Below are 18,410 nucleotides of genomic sequence, written 5' to 3' on the forward strand. Positions count from 1 at the left end.
TTTATTTTGAAAAACCAAACCGGAAATTGCAATTAATTGCTAGCGTGTGCATCAACTGATTATATGAAAACACAAGACCAGATTTCACAATCCGCTGGTCGGTCTGTCAGTTGACAACATTGAAACGAATATATTGCTTTAAAAATTGTAATATAATTATGATTTTCGTTCTTTCCTGATCATTGTCGATTTGAATTTGGTGGTTCTAGTCTCACGCGCGGTAGTAGTTTTCAATTCGCGTATATTTTTTGCACAGGTTTGCTAAATTATCTGTCGCTGGCTCTGCATGTTCAACATTCATGGTTGTTAAGTGACTGCGAACAGGACAAAACATGATTGAAATCCAAAATGAGTCAAGACGATTGCTTGATACAGAAGATGGAGAAGAAATAGGAGTGAGGTCGGAACAGGACGCATATCTTGAGTAAGTTTGTTATTGATTGTTAGAAACATGTCTGCAAGAAAAGTTTTAACCCAATATCTTTGGTGGCCCTATACCACATAACATGATGTTGTTCTTTACTAAAAACATGGTCTCGTGTTGTTGAAATGAAGTCTAATATGTAATGTTATTGTTACAATAGATACTGATTTGTAACCCCACCTGTTCTGTCTTTCAACAGCAAGGTGAAGAATGGAAAGCTGTTCCTGGCCACTCTCGCAGCTGTCCTTGGTCCCTTGAGTTTTGGGTTTGTATTGGGGTACAGTTCCCCTGCCATCCCTGAACTAAGCACAATCACTGACCCAAGATTACGACTAGATGATGACGAGGCTTCGTGGTTTGGGGTAAGATCAATTCTGGGTCCCATGACAAGAATGTTTTTTTCCCCCCTCTCATAACCCCACTAGGATATGCTTTGAATCCTTGTCATGCTATAACAAGGACTCAGAGTTTTTCTTGGTCAGGCCATGCCACTCTTGGAGGGGGTGGGGACTTAGGGCCCTAATTATTCCTGAGTGGATGAAAGTGGACATTAGCCACTTATTTGACTGTTTTTGTTTTGTAGTCTATCGTGACGATTGGAGCTGCTATAGGAGGTCTACTCGGCGGTTGGATGGTGGACAAGATCGGGAGGAAGCTGAGTCTTATGTTCTGCTCTCTACCTTATATCTTTGGTTTTACTATCGTCATTGCTGCTCAGAATGTCTGGATGCTGTATCTTGGGAGGGTACTCACAGGACTGGCAAGTGGGGTTACGTCACTCGTGGTGCCAGTAAGTACTATGGAATGTCTACTCTTATGCTATCAGTTTAAGCTCCGAGGGAGTTACAATTGACCATGATAAGTGTATTATGTGAATGCCTGCATTCTAATGATCTTATTTCATCATACAGTTCTATTTTACATAGCACCTCAAATGTTGTATTATTTATATTGATATGCCATGCTGCTTACTCTTCCTGTGTGAAAATTGTTTTTCACTTTTCTCTTCCTCTGTGCCCTAGCTGTACATCTCAGAGATTGCCCATGAGCGTGTCCGTGGGACAATGGGCTCCTGTGTTCAACTCATGGTGGTCACAGGGATCATGGGGGCATATATAGCAGGTATGCCACAGTAGGTGTCTGTTTGTTAGCAGTATTTGGATGTTATGACTTTATCGTTTTGAATCTCATGAGAAAGTCTTAATTTAAAAAAAATATTGTATCTGGTCAGTGGAGTGGATTTCTGACCATGTCACTAAGGATTTCTCTGTATTGTACAACTTTGAGGTTACAACAGTAGTCATACGGGTAGAGGTTCATGTTTTAATGATGTGGTGCAAGGTTTTCCAATCCCAATCAGTATTGGCTACTGAACCTTGATAAACATGTCATGTGATCATCATCATCACCAGGAATGATCAAGATTCCACCCTGCTAACTGAGAGCTCTCATTTGTGCCAGCCTCCCAAGCCACCGCTATGCCTAATCAAGTTACTGACATGACATGCTTGTTTCTCAAGATACTTTCCTCAATAGACAGTACTATTGCAGGCGTGGTAGGCTGTTTTGTCTCATTATTGTCTTCTGTTTAGAAGGAATGGTCTTTGGCTGAGGAATGTTGTAAGGCAGAGGCTTTTCATTATCCCATTGTCTGCATATGCTCTTCTAATTATGCATATTTCAATTTAGTGGGGTGATGGATACTAATAATCGACACTATAGATTTTCATTGTTCATCTTCTGGAGTTGCATAATATCAACACCACTGTATGTGGAATCCAGAATGTCAGTGGTTAACTTTCACTGGGAAGGATCCAACTAGGGTCATCCCACTACTGTCCTCTCACATTCCCTACTCTACTAACATCCCAGGGATGTTTCTGGACTGGCGCTGGCTGGCAATCTGCTGCTCCATCCCACCCACCATGATGATGGTGTTCATGTGTTTCATGCCCGAGACCCCCAGGTTCCTGTTGTCTCAGGGTAAACGGAGGGAAGCCGAGGAGGCAGTGCGCTTTCTGAGGGGGCCAGATGCCCCTGCAGAGTGGGAATGTGCCCGCATTGAGGATGCTTCTGACAACCAGGTGAGCTTTGTGTATTCCCTAATAATCAGGAGGTATAAGACTTGCTTTGAAAAAGACATTGTGCAATGGCATAATACAAGGGACAAAGGTATGGATTGTGAAATATTGAGTCACCTCTGTGTTGCACTTAACCAAATCAATAAGAACATGTGGGGGGAAAATCCAAAACTTTCAGCTGAAGGAACTCTTGTCTTTACTTGCATGGTTTTGTATCTGAGTGAGTATATTCTGGTCAGCCCCACTACTATATGGAAGCAGAGCAGAGATAAACTTGGCAGAGCTGAGAAATGGTTGTCATCCATTCAGTGGATATAGTGTGAGGAGAATCGGGAACAAAGAAGCATGTTAACACATCTGACTCATGTTAATAATGGGAATAAGAGGGTGTGATGACTGTGTGCTTTGTGTTAAACCCAGGGAGGTAGTTTGGGGATGGCTGATCTTAAGGACCCTGGAGTATACAAGCCCCTTGTAGTGGGCATCATGTTGATGCTCTTCCAACAGCTCACCGGTATCAACGCCATCATGTTCTATGCTGAGACTATCTTTGAGGAAGCCCATTTTAAGGTAAGAATTGTCAGGTGTTATTTGAGGTATTTTGGCTGCTGGAATGAGGTATTTTATTTTTTATGATTACAGTTTTAATACATTGATCAAAATTATAAATGCAACAATTTCAAACTTGACTGAGTTACAGTTCATATAAGGAAATCGGTCAATTTAAATCAATTAAAACTGAAATTTTCAGCTTCCAGGAATTGTGTACATATTCTTGCGATGTGGGGATGTGCATTATCATGCTGAAACATGAGATGATGATGGTGGTGGATGAATGGTACAACAATGGGCCTCAAATGTGCATTCAAATCTCCATTTGATAAAATGCAATTGTCTTCATTGTCCATAGCTTATGCCTGCCCATACCATAACCCCACCGCCACCATGGGTCATTCTGTTCACAATGTTGACTTCAGCAAACCCCTTGCCCACATGATGCCATTTGCCCGGTACAATTGGAACCGGGATTCATCTGTGAAGAGCACACTTCTCCAGCTTGCCAGTGGCCATTGTGACTTTACTTTAATTAATCTGATTACTTATTTATTTAATCCACTAACTATGTTTAATTGTTACCCGACTTTAAAATGATCATCTAACAATTAACTCAGAAGGAATTTGGGGCACCACGGAAGAGATGAAGAGTTATCATCTCCTTAATTAGTCTATGGTATATCTATTACATCGATAAACCGCAATCTTATTAATTATTACCTCATATCATCATTCTAAATAGTTGTAATCTCATGCATCTGCAAAAAACCCAGCCTATGGGCCTCCTGGGTGGTGCAGTGGTTAAGGGCGCTTTACTGCTGTGCCACGAGACTCTGGGTTCGCGCCCAGGCTCTGTCGTAACCAGCCATGACCGGGAGGTCCGTGGGGCGACGCACAATTGGCATAGCGTCGTCCGGGTTAGGGAGGGTTTGGTCGGTAGGGATATCCTTGTCTCATCGCGCAACAGTGACTCCGGTGGCGGCCCGGGCGCAGTGCACGCTAACCAAGGTTGCCAGGTGCACAGTGTTTCCTCCGACACATTGGTGTGGCTGGCTTCCGGGTTGGATGCGCGCTGTGTTAAGAAGCAGTGCGGTTGGGTTGTGTATCGGAGGACACATGACTTTCAACCTTTGTCTCTCCTGAGCCCGTACGGGAGTTGTAGCGATGAGACAAGATAGTAGCTACGAACAATTGGATACCATGGAAATTGGGGAGAAAAGGGGGTTAAAAAAAAACAGCCTCATGATCCAGTACTACACATTGGTTTATTTACTAGCTAACTTAATAATAACAGGATACGCAACATGGAGGGGGAGAGAAAGAAAGATGCTTATCGTACGTTCATACATTTCAGAACTATTCTCCTTAATCATATAGTTTGCACACTGCCCGTTTGGAATAAGAAATTATGTATGTATTTGTGAGTTCCTTAGTCTGTCGGAACCAGCCCTCTTTAGGAAGGTTGTCCTTTCAGTGGCAAGCTGTATGGCTCTGATTGTCCGAAAGGGGTCTCCCCTGTCCCGTTTTCTACTGTTATTCACTCTGGAAGATAGCTAGCTAGCCAGCAGTGTCGATGGTTCCCACTGTTTGATGAGACTAGCGTACAGTGATTGTCTGGAAGATGAGCTTTTCGCCAACACCTCGAGTCGATACTCAGGGTTCACATTTCCTGGTCTAATTTTAATTTCTGTTGGCAATCCTTTTATGCATTCTGACCAAAGGGGAAGGTTCCGTTAGTTTGATATGCTCTCTGGCTACTTACTTATGCAGTTTATAGGAGAGGGATTCTCTATAAACTCAGCAAAAAAGGAAATGTCCTCACTGTCAACTGTGTTTATTTTCAGCAAACTTAACATGTGTAAATAGTTGTATGAACATAACAAGATTCAACACCAGAGACATAAACTGAACAAGTTCCACAGACATGTGACTAACAGAAATAGAATTATGTGACCCTGAACAAAGGGGGGGGGTTTAAAGGTAACAGTCAGTTTCTGGTGTGGCCACCAGTGGCATTAAGCACTGAAGAGCATCTCCTCATGGACTGCATCAGATTTGCCAGTTCATGCTGTGAGATGTTACCCCACTCTTCCACAAAAGCACCTGCAAGTTTCTGGACATCTCTGGAGGGAATGGCCCTAGCCTTCAAATCGCCGATCCAACAGATCCTGGAAGTGTTCAATGGGATTGAGATCTGGGCTCTTCGCTGGCCATGGCAGAACACTGACATTCCTGACTTGCAGGAAATCACGAGCAGACACTTGGTCTGCCACTGCGAGGACGATCAGCTGTCTGTCCTGTATCCTTGTAGCGCTGTGTAAGGCATCTCAGTACGGACATTGCAATTTATTGCCCTGGCCACATTTGCAGTCCTCATGTCTCCTTGCAGCATGCCTAAAGCACATTTACGCAGATGAGCAGGGACCCTGGGCATCTTTCTTTTGATGTGTTTCAGAGTCAGTATATACAGTGGGGCAAAAAAAGTATTTAGTCAACCACCAAATTGTGCATGTTCTCCCACTTAAAAAGATGAGAGGCCTGTAATTTTCATCATAGGTACACTTTAACTATGACAGACAATGAGAGAGAAAAAAAACAGAAAATAATATTGTAGGATTTTTTAAATGAATTTATTTGCAAATTATGGTGGAAAATAAGTATTAACCTCTTGGGTCGACCCGGGACGCATGCGTCCCATCTTGACATCTGGAAATGCAAATGCACTACGCTAAATGCTAATAGCACTCATTAAAACTCAAACGTTCATTAAAACACACACAGGGTACTGAATTAAAGCTACACTCGTTGTGAATCCAGCCAACAAGTCAGATTTTTAAAATGCTTTTCGGCGAAAGCATGAGAAGCTATTATCTGATAGCTTGCAACACCCCAAAAGACCCGCAGGGGATGTAAACAAAATAATTAGCATAGTCGGCGCTACACAAAATGCAGAAATAAAATATAAAACATTCATTACCTTTGACGATCTTCTTTGTTGGCACTCCTAGATGTCCCATAAACATCACTATTGGGTCTTTTTTTCCCCGATTAAATCGGTCCATATATAGCCTAGATATCGATCTATGAAGACTGTGTGATCAAGGAAAAAAACAGCGTTTTATAACACAATGCCATTTTTTAAAATTAAAAAAGTCGACGATAAACTTTCACAACACTTCGAAATACTTTTGTAATGCAACTATAGGTATTAGTAAACGTTAATAATCTATCAAATTGATCACGAGGCGATGTATATTCAATAGCTCCGTCTTTAAATCATGTTCAGAATTTCTACTCCAAAACATCCTGTCGGAGACCGGAGGAAATGGGCTGTCTCTTGTTCGTTTGACCAAGAAACAAAGCCTAGGCAATTGACAAGACTGGTGACATCGTGTGGAAGCTGTAGGAATTGCAATCTCGGCTCTAGGTAATGTGGTTTCCATTCAACAATACATGCAAGTGGCGCATTGATATATTTTCCAATTTTCAGTGATCAGATTTTCCTGCTCTTTTCGATGAAACACACATTCTGTTATAGTCACAGCCGTGATTTAACCAGTTTTAGAAACGTCTGAGTGTTTTCTATCCACACATGCTAATCATATGCATATACTATATTCCTGGCATGAGTAGCAGGGCGCTGAAATGTTGCACTATTTTTAACAGAATGTTCGAAAAAGTAGGGGGTAGGATTAACAGGTTTTAAGTATCAATCTCACGATACATGGCCCCATTCATTCTTTCCTTTACATGGATCAGTCGTCCAGGTCCCTTTGCAGAAAAACAGCCCCAAAGCATTATGTTTCCACCCCCATGCTTCACAGTAGGTATGGTGTTCTTTGGATGCAACTCAGCATTCTTTGTCCTCCAAACACGATGAGTTGAGTTTTTACCAAAAAGTTATATTTTGGTTTCATCTGACCATATGACATTCTCCCAATCTTCTTCTGGATCATCAAAATGCTCTCTAGCAAACTTCAGACGGGCCTGGACATGTACTGGCTTAAGCAGGGGGACACGTCTGGCACTGCAGGATTTGAGTCCCTGGCGGCGTAGTGTCTTTCTGATGGTAGGCTTTGTTACTTTGGTCCCAGCTCTCTGCAGGTCATTCACTAGGTCCCCCTGTGTGGTTCTGGATTTTTTTTCTCATTTTGTCTGTCATAGTTGAAGTGTACCTATGATTTAAAATTACAGGCCTCATCTTTTTAAGTGGGAGAACATGCACAATTGGTGGCTGACTAAATACTTTTTTGCCCCACTGTAGGTCTCTTTTGGTGTCCTAAGTTTTCATAACTGTGACCTTAACACTAACAGTTACAGACTAGGCAATTAACGACCGTTCCACAGGTGCATGTTCATTTATGGTTCATTGAACAAGCATGGGAAACTGTGTTTAACCTGTTGAGTGTAGGGGGCAGTATTTTGATATTTGGATGAGAAACGTACCCAAATGAAACTGCCTATTTCTGAGGCCCAGAATTTAGAATATGCATATAATTGTCAGATTAGGATAGAAAACACTAACGTTTTCAAAACTGTCAAAATATTGTCTGTGAGTATAAAATAACTGATATTGCAGGTGAAAACATGAGGAAAATCCAACAAGGAAGTGCCTAAGAGAAACATCTCCCTGTTCCATTGCATGCCTTCCCTCCATTTAAAGGGATATCAACCAGATTCCTTTCCCTATGGCTTCCACATGATGTGAACTGTCTTTAGACATAGTTTCAGGCTTCTATTCTGAAAAATGAGCGAGAAGGATCACATCGCGTCAGTGGATGGCTGGATGCCAGCAGAGTTTTGCGTGCGCAACAGCTTGGAGCAGACATTTTCTCTCTCCTGTTGAAATATTATCGATTATTGTAAAAACAACCTGAGGATTGAGTATAAAAACTTTTGACATGTTTCTACGTACTTGAAGGATACTATTTGGAATTTGTCTGCCCCGTCGTGACCGCTCGAGCCTATGGATTTCTGAACAAAACGCGCCAACCAAATGGAGGTATTTTGGATATAAAAAATAATCTTTATGGAACAAAAGGAACATTTATTGTGTAACATCTGAAGATCATCGAAGGTAAGAGATTATTTTAATTGCTTTTCTGACTTTCGTGACCAACTTTGCTGCTAGCTGTTTGTGATGTTTTGTCTGCTGAGAGAGATGTCCTAACATAAACGCTTGGATAGCTTTTGCTGTAAAAAATAAATTACAATCTGACACGCTAGGTGGATTAACATTCCTGCAGTCAGCATGCCAATTGCACGCTCCCTAAACTTGAGACATTTGTGGAATTGTGTTGTGTGAAAACTGCTAATTTAAGTGGCCTTTTATTGTCCCCACAAAGTGCACCTGTGTAATGGTCATGCAGTTTAATCAGCTTCCTTGTATGCCACACCTGTCAGGTGGATGGATTATCTTGGCAAATGTAGAAATGCTCACTAACAGGGATGTAAACAAATTTGTGCACACAACTTAAGATCAGCTTTTATTTCAGCTCATTAAACATGGGACCAACACTTTACATGTTGCATTTTATATTTTTGTTCAGTGTCGCTTTATTGGTTCAATTTGTTTTTTACACATTACTATTCATAAGCTGTAATATGATCCAAATAATATCAATACTATGGATATTGACATGCCAGTTGGGTTAAATGGCAGATTGTGATTTTGTTTTTCAGAACAGCAATGTTGCTACGGTGGTAGTAGCAGCAATCCAGGTAGTGTTCACTGCAGTAGCAGCATTGGTCATGGACCGCGCTGGAAGAAAGCTTCTCCTCATCCTCTCAGGTGCATATGTCTCAAGCGTGTCTGTGTAATATCAGATACTTAACTTTCCTCCACCACTGACTATAATGCATCAATTGAGTCCTTTGTGGCAGTCCCGCTCAAAATGTAGGGGGTGGAAATAAGGCGCTGTCAAGCTTGAGATCAGATTATCTCACCCAAACTGGGCCCCAACTCCCTAAAAATAATTGTTCAATGGCGGACATGCATAAATATGGAGGCCTCCATGCACTTACCACAAATGCCTCGTTTGCTGTATTGTAGCTTGCTCTCATTACGCTTTTTGGTTCTTTTTTAAATTTGTATCGGCATTAGCACAGTATATGATCCAAATCTCCAAAGACACCAGCAATTCAAAAAGAAGAAAAAGATTGAGCCATGTCGCGTGCCATAGTTTTAGAACTATGACATCATGTCTGTACTCTGCCATCTTTATGCTTGTTCACCAATGTGAAAAATGTCAATTTCTCCCTCCCTTTATATATCAAGGAGTTTCTATGTGCCTAAGCACTGCTGCCTTTGGTGTCTACTTCAAGTTGTCCAGTGAAACCCATGGTAACTCCTCAGGACTTTGCCTAGTAGAGAGTCCCCTTGCAGAGAACCCTGCGGTTGGGCTGTCCTGGCTCGCACTGGCCAGCATGGGCTTCTTCATCACAGGTGAGCTCCACACTTGGATTGGGCTCTGTCTAGTCTAGAAAATAGTGACTAATGTTGCCCAGCAAACTATCCTGGCTAAATAAACACATTTAAAACAAATTGTTGGCAATGTACAGTGCATTTGGAAAGAATTCGCACCCCTTCCCTTTATCCACATACAGTCTTATTCTAAAATGTATTACTTTTTTTATACCTCATCAATGTACAAACACTACCCCATAATAACAAAGTGAAAACAGGTTTAAAAAAATGTTTGTACATCTATGTAAAAAAACAAAAAAAACAACGTTCACGTAAGTATTCAGACCCTTTGCAGTGAGACTCGAAATTGAGCTCAGGTACATCCTGTTTCCATTGATTATCCTTCAGATGTTTCTACAACTTGATTTGGCATCCACCTGTGGTGAATTCAATTGTTTGGATATGATTTGGAAAAGCACAACTGTAAGGTCCCACCGTTGACACAGTGCATGTCGGAGCAAAATCAAAGCCATGAGGTTGAAGGAATTGCTGTAGGATTGTGTCGCGGCACAGATCTGGAGGAAGGGTACCAAAACATTTCTACAGAATTGAAGGTACCCAAGAAAAGTTGCCTGAATCACTCTTAAATGGAAGAAGTTTGGAACTACCAAGACTCTTCTAGAGCGGTCCACCCGGCCAAAATGAGCAATCTCGGGAGAAGGGCCTTGGTCATGGAGGTGACCAAGAACCCGATGGTCAGTCTGACAGAGCTCCAGAGTTCCTCTGTGGAGATGGGAGAACCTTCCATAAGGACAACCATCTCTGCAGCACCTCACCAATCAGGCCTTTATGGTAGAGGTTTCACAGAAGCCACTCGGGAAAAGGCACATGATGGCCTGCTTGGAGTTTGCCAAAAGGCACCTAAAGGACTCTGACCATGAGAAACAAGCTTCTCTGGTCTGATGAAACAAGCGAACACAGGAGTGGTTTTGGGACAGGTCTCAATGTTCTTGCGTGGCTCGGACTTGAACACGATCAAACATTTCTGGACAGACCTGAAAATAGCTGTGCAGCTAATAAATAATAGTTTTTGTAGATTCTCATTTATACGTGATATAAATTAGGATCAAGCTCCTTGATTGGATAAAAATGATAACTTTAACACTTCCCTGTGGTACTTTTATTGTATTTATCCCCATCCAAACTGACAGCGCTTGAGAGGATCTGCAGAGAAGAATGGGAGAAACTCACCAAATATAGGGGTGACACGCTTGTATCGTCATACCCAAGAAGACTCGTTGACACTGACATCTTGCTTCCGGACAAGCTAAACACCATCGGACGCTTTTGAGGATAACACCGTGCCACCGACACGGCCTGCAACCAACGACTGTTGGCTCTCCTCTCCTCAACCTCAGGAGGCTGAAACTTGGCTTGGCACCCTCAAACTTTTACAGATGCACAATTGAGAGCATCCTGTCGGGCTTGTATCGCCACCTGGTGCGGTCTGCACAACGCATCACCGGGGGCAAACTACCTGCCCTCCAGGACGCCTACAGCACCTGATGTCACAGGAGGGCCAAAAAGATCATCAAGGACAACAACCACCCAAGCCACTCTCCGTTCACCCTGCTATCATTCAGAAGGCGAGGTCAGTACAGGTGCATCAATGCTGGGACCGACCGACAGACTGAAACAACTTCTATCTCAAGGCCATCAGACTTTTAAATAGCCATCACTAGCACATTAGAGGCTAATGCCTTAGACTTAATCACTGGCCACTTTAATAAACGGAACACTGGTCACTTTAATGTTGACATATTTTGCATTACTCATCTATGTATATACTGTACAGTCGTGGACCAAAAGTTGAAAGAATGACATATTAATTTTCACAAAGTTTGCTTCAGTGTCTTTAGATATTTTTGTCAGATGTTACTATGGAATAAGTATAATTACAAGCATTTCATACATGTGTCAAAGGCTCCTCCTGCCTCCTGACTGATGGCAGTTCATTTTTGCATAATCAATGCTTGGAGTTTGTCCGAATTTGAGTTTGTTCACCCGCCTCTTCAGGATTGACCACAAATTCTCAATGGGATTAAGGTCTGGGGAGTTTCCTGGCCATGGACCCAAAATATCTATGTTTTGTTCCCAGAGCCACTTAGTTATCACTTTTGCCTTACGGCAAGGTGCTCCATCATGCTGGAAAAGGCATTGTTCATCACCAAACTGTTCCTGGATGGTTGGGAGAAGTTGCTCTTGGAGGATGTGTTGGTACCATTCTTTATTCATGGCTGTGTTCTTAGGCAAGATTATGAGTGAGCCCACTCCCTTGGCTGAGAAGCAACCCCACACATGAATGGTCTCAGGATGTTTTACTGTTTGCATGACACAGGACTGATGGTAGTGCTTAACTTGTCGTATTTTTTCCGGATTCCCCAAACAATCGGAAAGGGGACTTTACAACAGTCCTCAGCAGTCCAATCCCTGTACCTTTTGTAGAATATCAGTCTGTCTGTTTTTCCTCGAAGTGGCTTCTTTGCTGCCCTGCTTGACACCAGGCCATCCTCAGTCTTTGCCTCGCTGTGCGTGCAGATCCACTCACACCTGCCTGCTGCCATTCCTGAGCAAGCTCTGTACTGGTGGTGCCCCGATCCCGCAGCTGAATCAACTTTAGGAGACGGTCCTGGCGCTTGCTGGACTTTCTTGGGCGCCCTGAAGCCTTCACAACAATTGAACCGCTCTCCTTGAAGTTCTTGATGATCCGATAAATAAATGGTTGATTTAGGTGCAATCTTATTGGCAGCAATATCCTTGCCTGTAAAGCTTTTTTTTATGTAAAGCAATGATGACTGCACGTTTCCTTGCAGGTAACCATGATTGACAGAGGAAGAACAATGATTCCAAGCACCACTCTCCTTTTGAAGCTTCCAGTCTGTTATTTGAACTCAATCAGCATGACAGAGTGATCTCTATCCTTGTCCTCGTCAACACTCACTCCTGTGTTAATGAGAGAATCACTGACATGTCAGCTGGTCCTTTTGTTGCAGGGCTGAAATGCAGTGGAAATGTTTTTGGGGGGGATTCAGTTAATTTCCATGGCAAAGAGGGACTTTACAATTCATCTGATCACTCCATAACATTCAGGAGTATATGCAAATTACCATCATACAAACTGAGGCAGCAGAAAATTTAATATTTGTCATTTTCAACTTTTGGCCACGATTGTATTCTATTCTACTGTATCTTAGTCTATGCTGCTCTGACATTGCTCTTCCATATATTTATATATTCTTAATTTCATTCCTTTACTTAGATTTGTGTATGCTGTGAAATTGTTATATATTACTGCACTGTCGGCGCTAGAGAAACAAGCATTTCACTCTGAATACTTATGTAAATGTGTGATTTTTAGTTTTGCTAAAATGTATAACCTATGTTTGCATTTATAATTATTGTGGGGTAAAACAATTTAATACATTTTAGAAAAGGGCTGTAGAGTAACAATCTGGGAAAAGTTGAGGGTTTTGAATACTTTTCGAATGCACTGTAGGAGTGTTTAGTAATGTTTTTAGAGTATAGTGGGTTTAGTCACCTATAAGTTGTTCCATGTCTCTTGGCTATAATATTGAAATGACTATTAACCATAAAATATAAATGAGTAAGTTCAGATCTGACATTTTGCCTTGTGTGATATGTTTTCTAATCGGCATAACCTGTTGTCCGTTCAGGTTTTTCTCTTGGTTGGGGTCCTATCCCCTGGCTGGTGATGTCTGAGATCTTTCCTTCGCGAGTAAAGGGGTTTGCCAGCTCTGTTTGTGTCCTCACCAACTGGGGCTCTGCCTTCATCATCACCAAGACCTTCCAGGACCTGATGGTGAGCTGGTGCTGATTTGGGGCATTGTGTGGCAGACGAGGGGGATAAAGGGATGTTTTGCAGGCAGAGGGCTTGGCAGGAAGCCATTTTGCAGTTATGGTTTGCATGTTCTTAGCCTAATAGAGACAAATGTCTTCATGTTTTATTACAGATGCACACAAATGGCTATGTATATATTTGGATACTAAACACATCGAGCAAGGTAGTTTCATGCAGTGTCCAAGACAAAACACAGTTTACAGGATCAGCTGAGATGTCTGAGGTAATACTGGTAACTGTAAGGATGAATTTGGGAATTGTAATAACAATCCATGATGAATTTATTTCAGGACCTTTTAACCAATGCTGGGACCTTCTGGCTGTTTTCTGGGTGTTGTGCGCTCAACATAGTCTTCACCATCCTCTTCGTCCCGGAGACCAAAGGCAAAACTCTGGAGCAGATCCAGACACAATTCAAAGGGACTCCAGAATAATTAAGCTACAATAGACTAACTTAATGCCAACCACAAATATAACATCAACGACAGCGTTTCCCGATACTTTGTGGTCAATAGTTTTCTGGATGGTCCTTAGCGATAGATTATCTCATTCTGTGACTTGAGAAGGTATAAATGGTTGTGGCTGACTTATGCCTATTTGATACGCTCAGACTTAATAGTGGGCCTTGCATTCTGAGCCATTGGCCTTTTGGGCATCCTGAATTAATGCTGGACCTCTTAAGCCCCCTTTTTTTAAGGGTACTTTTACCAACAACAAAACATTTCTGGAATAGTTTAGCTCACATCACACTTGAAGATTTGCAAAATATGTGTGCTCCAGAAATATTTGTCAATTCAACTTACAATGCTTGCATTTCATTATGTTTTATGTATTTTTTGGGGGTAAAAGTACAAGAACAGTTTACAACATTTTCAAATGTGAGAACAATTAAGGCTATGTGCATGTAAGTTAGAATTTGGCCCATATTGATAATTAGAGACTTTACTGATTTAATGTTCTCTTTATACCATGGGGGTATTATTTGTCATGTTTTTCTTCTGAAATAACTAAATGTTTTTACTGAAACATATTAGGAAGGTGGAGAAAAGTATGTCATTTTGGTAAGAATGGCTGTGACTACACATGAAGTATCAATGCACACTGTAATATAATGTGTTATACTATTACTGGTGCCAAAACATTGAAACTGAATGTTCTACAGTAGTGAATGGTCATAATATCATGTTAATAAAATCTTGTCTATTTCATCCATACTAGCTCTGTACATTGTTTTTTTACCATAGACATTCTATTGTTTTCTTATTCTGAATAGTTCTAGGGGTTATGGGGTCTGTTCAGTGGGCACTCAACTGTATGAAAGCCTAGCGGTTAGTGGGTTTCCAGTTGTTAACCCAGGTCTGATGGGAAAATTCTGGCGGGAAGTGAGCTGGTATCAAATCCTAGATGCCATTGCCTGCTGTTGTGCCCTTGAGCACAACAACTGCTCCATGGGCGCCCAGTGTGCATCCCCTTCCAACCTGTGTGTCTGTCGGAGGGGATGGGATAAAAGCAGAAGTAGACTAAGTGTATAATTGATGAATAAAGTGATTTTAACAAGACTACATGGAATTGCAATGAAATGAGTGTGTGACTGACCCTTGAGAGACTTTTCTCACTTGTGGTGGGTCGTTTGATCGCCTACACCTGCAATCATCTGCCTTATTTCCCATCTTACATTTGTATAAACTTGTAAGACCATTTGACTTCTGTAAGACCATTTGACTTCTGCACTTTTAATGTCATTAACATTTTCTGAGATCATGTTTTAAATCCTTTCAACTGTGAATGGAAATGTCAGCTTCTTTGTTTCCTGGCCTCACGTTAGGAATGAGTCTCCATTATGTTAAGCATATTTTATCACCTCTGTTAAAAGATTGTAGATGCATCATTACAATGTGGAAGTTACATTCTGATAAACATTTTTTTGTTGGACAATATGGTATGTTTCAGTATTCCCATCACTACTTTATCCTTTGAAAAGTGAATATGCATTACCCACAGGGTACAGGAATGTGCAATTACCTAATTGGTGACAGGTGAATGTGAAGGCGGCATTAGGAACATTTCCAAGTACTTCGAGGAAGATATAAAGGTCCACATCCAGGAGACCTCCCACTTATCTATTTGATTCTACCTGCTTGGTCTCACAACAGGGTCAGTATTTCTCTATTTGTTCATCATGTTTTTAGTGGTAACCGTCTTCAGCGTGATGCTATGGACTCAGTGTATCAATGCTGATATTCATCCACAACAGGACTTTGATCTACAAAGGGTGAGAACAATGGTATATTTGTCAATGTGCTGTGGTAGTCTGTTTTTTCTGATAAAAGCACTGTGGTTCTTTGATCTTTTTTTTACAGGTTTTACTCTTTTTAAATGCCTGCTTTAGACCATTTTATTTATCTGAAATCTGATTAACTAAATGTATCTATGGTAAATGTCTGTGTCTAACCATAGTATATGGAAATCCTTGTTTGAATCAGAAAAGTTACTGAATTGAAAAACAAACAGTAGTGAGGTCAAAGAACAGTGAAATTTCAACGTTGTTGTTGTTTGTTTAGACCATTACATAAGATTGGTCTTTTTGTGTGTTTTTGAATCCTGTTTTTTGAACATTTATTGTAACGTGTACCCTGAAATATTATTTTAAAGCAATTAATATTTGTTCTTCATTTTAATCAATGCTGTTCTCTCGTCATTATATATTTAAAAACACAATTGTGTTATTGAATTGTTATTACTATACTTGATGGATTTTGATGGAAGGATTTTATTTCCCTATTTAATGTTGTAGGGAATAATGTATTGTCTTTATTAAAATTCATAGTTTTTTGCTCAGTTTTCAGGACAGTGGTATCGTGTTGGCCTGGCATATGACTCGCCAGAATTTGTGCCATGGAGAAGTTATGTGCAGGTCTCCAATGGGAATGTAACCTATGATATGGATGGCAATGCCAACCTAACTGTATGGGGGACAGGGTATTTACCCTATTTTGTCTTTTAAATGAGATCTACACTCCAACAAATAAAAACATTGTAGTTTTTAGGAACATTACACATATTAGTCATTAAGTTAACACTGGGATAAACGTTATACCTACTTTATGACTTTCAGTAATAGGCCATTGTAAATGCTTATCAATGTTTATAAATTATTAACAATGCTTAAATACTCAAGTAGTGAAAGTAAACACTAATATGTGTATTCATACTTATTAATACATGTTATAAATACTTGCAGCACACAAACCCATAACCCCTTTCTCAATTTCCTGTTGTCAGGTTAAAAGGTTGCATGTGTCGTGTGTACTACTACCAGAAGACTGACCTCCCAGGCCAGTTCAACTACTTTAGTGACCGTAAGTTGTGCTTCCTGTCTCGAGCTGGTTAGAGGAGATGGTATGAGGGAGGAGACACAGTACAGCATGGGGTAAATGTAGAAATAGACACGCCGATGTTGACACTGCAGTGGGAGGGGGAGTACAGACATCCGTTTCTTATGTATGTTAGATTCTAACCCTAACCCTTCCCATAATCCATTTGTGTTTCAATGTATGATGACGTTTGCTGATCCACTATTATCTGTGCTATTTTTGTTGCTGTGCGGTTTCATTTGTCTCTTTATGGTATCATGTCCTGAGCCTGTAAAGGAAAAAACATTTCAAACCATAAAGTATTCTAACTAATAAATGACCTAATTGACAGGCCATCAGATATTGAAGGACATCACTGTGGTAGAGAGCAATTACACTGAATATGGTCTGGTGGTGAAATACAAGAAGATTGTGAAAGAATTCTCCCAGGTGTCTCTTTATGGTAAAGATAATTTACATACAGAATTGCCTTTTTCATGTGGGATCCCCTTACTCCTACAGTTATTCTAGTCATTATCAAAAAAGTATGTTTTTCTCAATATTTCCCACTCTGTTTTTCTTAAGGTCGCTCTCCAACGCTGAGAAAAGAATTGGTGGAGAGATTTAGAAACTATTCTCTGTCTCTGGGCTTCTCTGCAGACTCCATTCTGACCCCATCGTTCGTAGGTAAATATGACTGATCAAACACAGCACAAACTGTGTTTGTAGCGTAGGACTTGGACTGGTGCCATTGAACTGTATATAATCATTGTGCCACTTTTTAAAAAAGTACTAAATGTGTTGCTTTAAAATTTCACCTTTTGTTATTTTCATTTTTTCATTCGACTACTTATACAGATCCCTGCTCTGATTGTGGGCATTAAGTGAGTAGAAATTACATTAATTGAGAATAACATTTCTATAGCAATGGGGTTTTCTGAGCGTTTCTGTGTGCTGCTTTTTATATAATACAATCTGCTCACTTTTTAAGGACCTAACAGCAAACATTGGTTAAAGAACTCCACACCATCATACTGGACCAAGATAGGAGCGCATGAGCCTTAAATATCCTGGGTCTTCTGTTTCGCTCTCTACTTTACATACATGTATTGTACAATAACACTATTGAATACACAGAGAACTGTTGCCATACTCTATAACAAGTCTGAGTCATATTACTCATATACATCACTGCCTCACGTGTTGTACATGAAGAATCTGTTGTATTTAATATGGGATAGTGGGTTGAAATGTCTTGAAGGTTGACATTGGAAGCTATCAATATAACCCTATTACCTGAGGGAAAATAGAGGCCTGCTTAACATTATTGCTGAATCATTCAACATCGCTTTACATCATTAAACCTTTCTATTTAAATCTCAGGTTTTCTGTAAGCAAATGTACACCATTTATACTGTATACACAGGTCCAGAAATCAACAATAAACAAGATTTTGATTAGAATAACTTCATTTTTCCCTTGAGGGAACTTCTTGTCTGGTGAAAACAATTGTACTTGAGCAGATCTGCCCCACATTTTACCAAACCATTTCAGCTCCCTCTAGTGGGTCTTAATAATGCCATTTAAGAATTTTGTCAGTGTTCATTAAATTTCAGATCCATGATTTTAATTTTTTAAGAAATGTCCTCCCATAATAGATCCATAGACACTG

General features: G+C 40.6%; 2 protein-coding genes across 3 annotated transcripts; both read left to right on the forward strand.

Moving 5' to 3' along the window:
• The first annotated feature begins 36 nt into the window (after positions 1–36).
• Positions 37–14,599, forward strand: LOC124034472 (solute carrier family 2, facilitated glucose transporter member 8-like). 2 transcript variants are annotated; one of them, XM_046347721.1, is made up of 10 exons: positions 37–424; positions 624–786; positions 1,008–1,214; positions 1,447–1,546; positions 2,297–2,508; positions 2,926–3,075; positions 8,743–8,851; positions 9,338–9,505; positions 13,201–13,346; positions 13,676–14,599. In XM_046347721.1, the coding sequence occupies exons 1-10, from the start codon at positions 333–335 to the stop codon at positions 13,817–13,819; spliced, it is 1,491 nt and encodes a 496-aa protein (XP_046203677.1). In that variant the 5' UTR covers positions 37–332; the 3' UTR covers positions 13,820–14,599. The 2 variants fall into 2 exon arrangements, with proteins under 2 accessions (XP_046203677.1, XP_046203678.1); XM_046347722.1 differs by having other exon boundaries at positions 371–424; positions 624–689.
• Positions 14,600–15,501: 902 nt separating this feature from the next.
• Positions 15,502–18,209, forward strand: lcn15 (lipocalin 15). The gene is made up of 7 exons (XM_046345399.1): positions 15,502–15,657; positions 16,225–16,364; positions 16,668–16,744; positions 17,091–17,201; positions 17,324–17,425; positions 17,597–17,622; positions 17,730–18,209. Exons 1-6 carry the CDS (start codon positions 15,565–15,567, stop codon positions 17,620–17,622), a joined length of 549 nt encoding a protein of 182 aa, XP_046201355.1. The 5' UTR covers positions 15,502–15,564; the 3' UTR covers positions 17,730–18,209.
• Positions 18,210–18,410: the final 201 nt, after the last annotated feature.

Source organism: Oncorhynchus gorbuscha, linkage group LG04, assembly GCF_021184085.1.
Source record: "Oncorhynchus gorbuscha isolate QuinsamMale2020 ecotype Even-year linkage group LG04, OgorEven_v1.0, whole genome shotgun sequence".
Classification (NCBI taxonomy): domain Eukaryota; kingdom Metazoa; phylum Chordata; class Actinopteri; order Salmoniformes; family Salmonidae; genus Oncorhynchus; species Oncorhynchus gorbuscha.

Bases quoted from the DNA above. Each gene is read 5' to 3' on its own strand.
- LOC124034472 (XM_046347721.1), top strand. From the start codon at position 333: ATGATTGAAATCCAAAATGAGTCAAGACGATTGCTTGATACAGAAGAT. The intron at 787-1,007 runs GTAAGATCAATT...TTTGTTTTGTAG, and splicing joins ACGAGGCTTCGTGGTTTGGG to TCTATCGTGACGATTGGAGC. The intron at 2,509-2,925 runs GTGAGCTTTGTG...TGTTAAACCCAG, and splicing joins AGGATGCTTCTGACAACCAG to GGAGGTAGTTTGGGGATGGC.
- lcn15 (XM_046345399.1), top strand. From the start codon at position 15,565: ATGTTTTTAGTGGTAACCGTCTTCAGCGTGATGCTATGGACTCAGTGT. The intron at 15,658-16,224 runs GTGAGAACAATG...TTTTTTGCTCAG, and splicing joins AGGACTTTGATCTACAAAGG to TTTTCAGGACAGTGGTATCG. The intron at 16,745-17,090 runs GTAAGTTGTGCT...CCTAATTGACAG, and splicing joins GTTCAACTACTTTAGTGACC to GCCATCAGATATTGAAGGAC.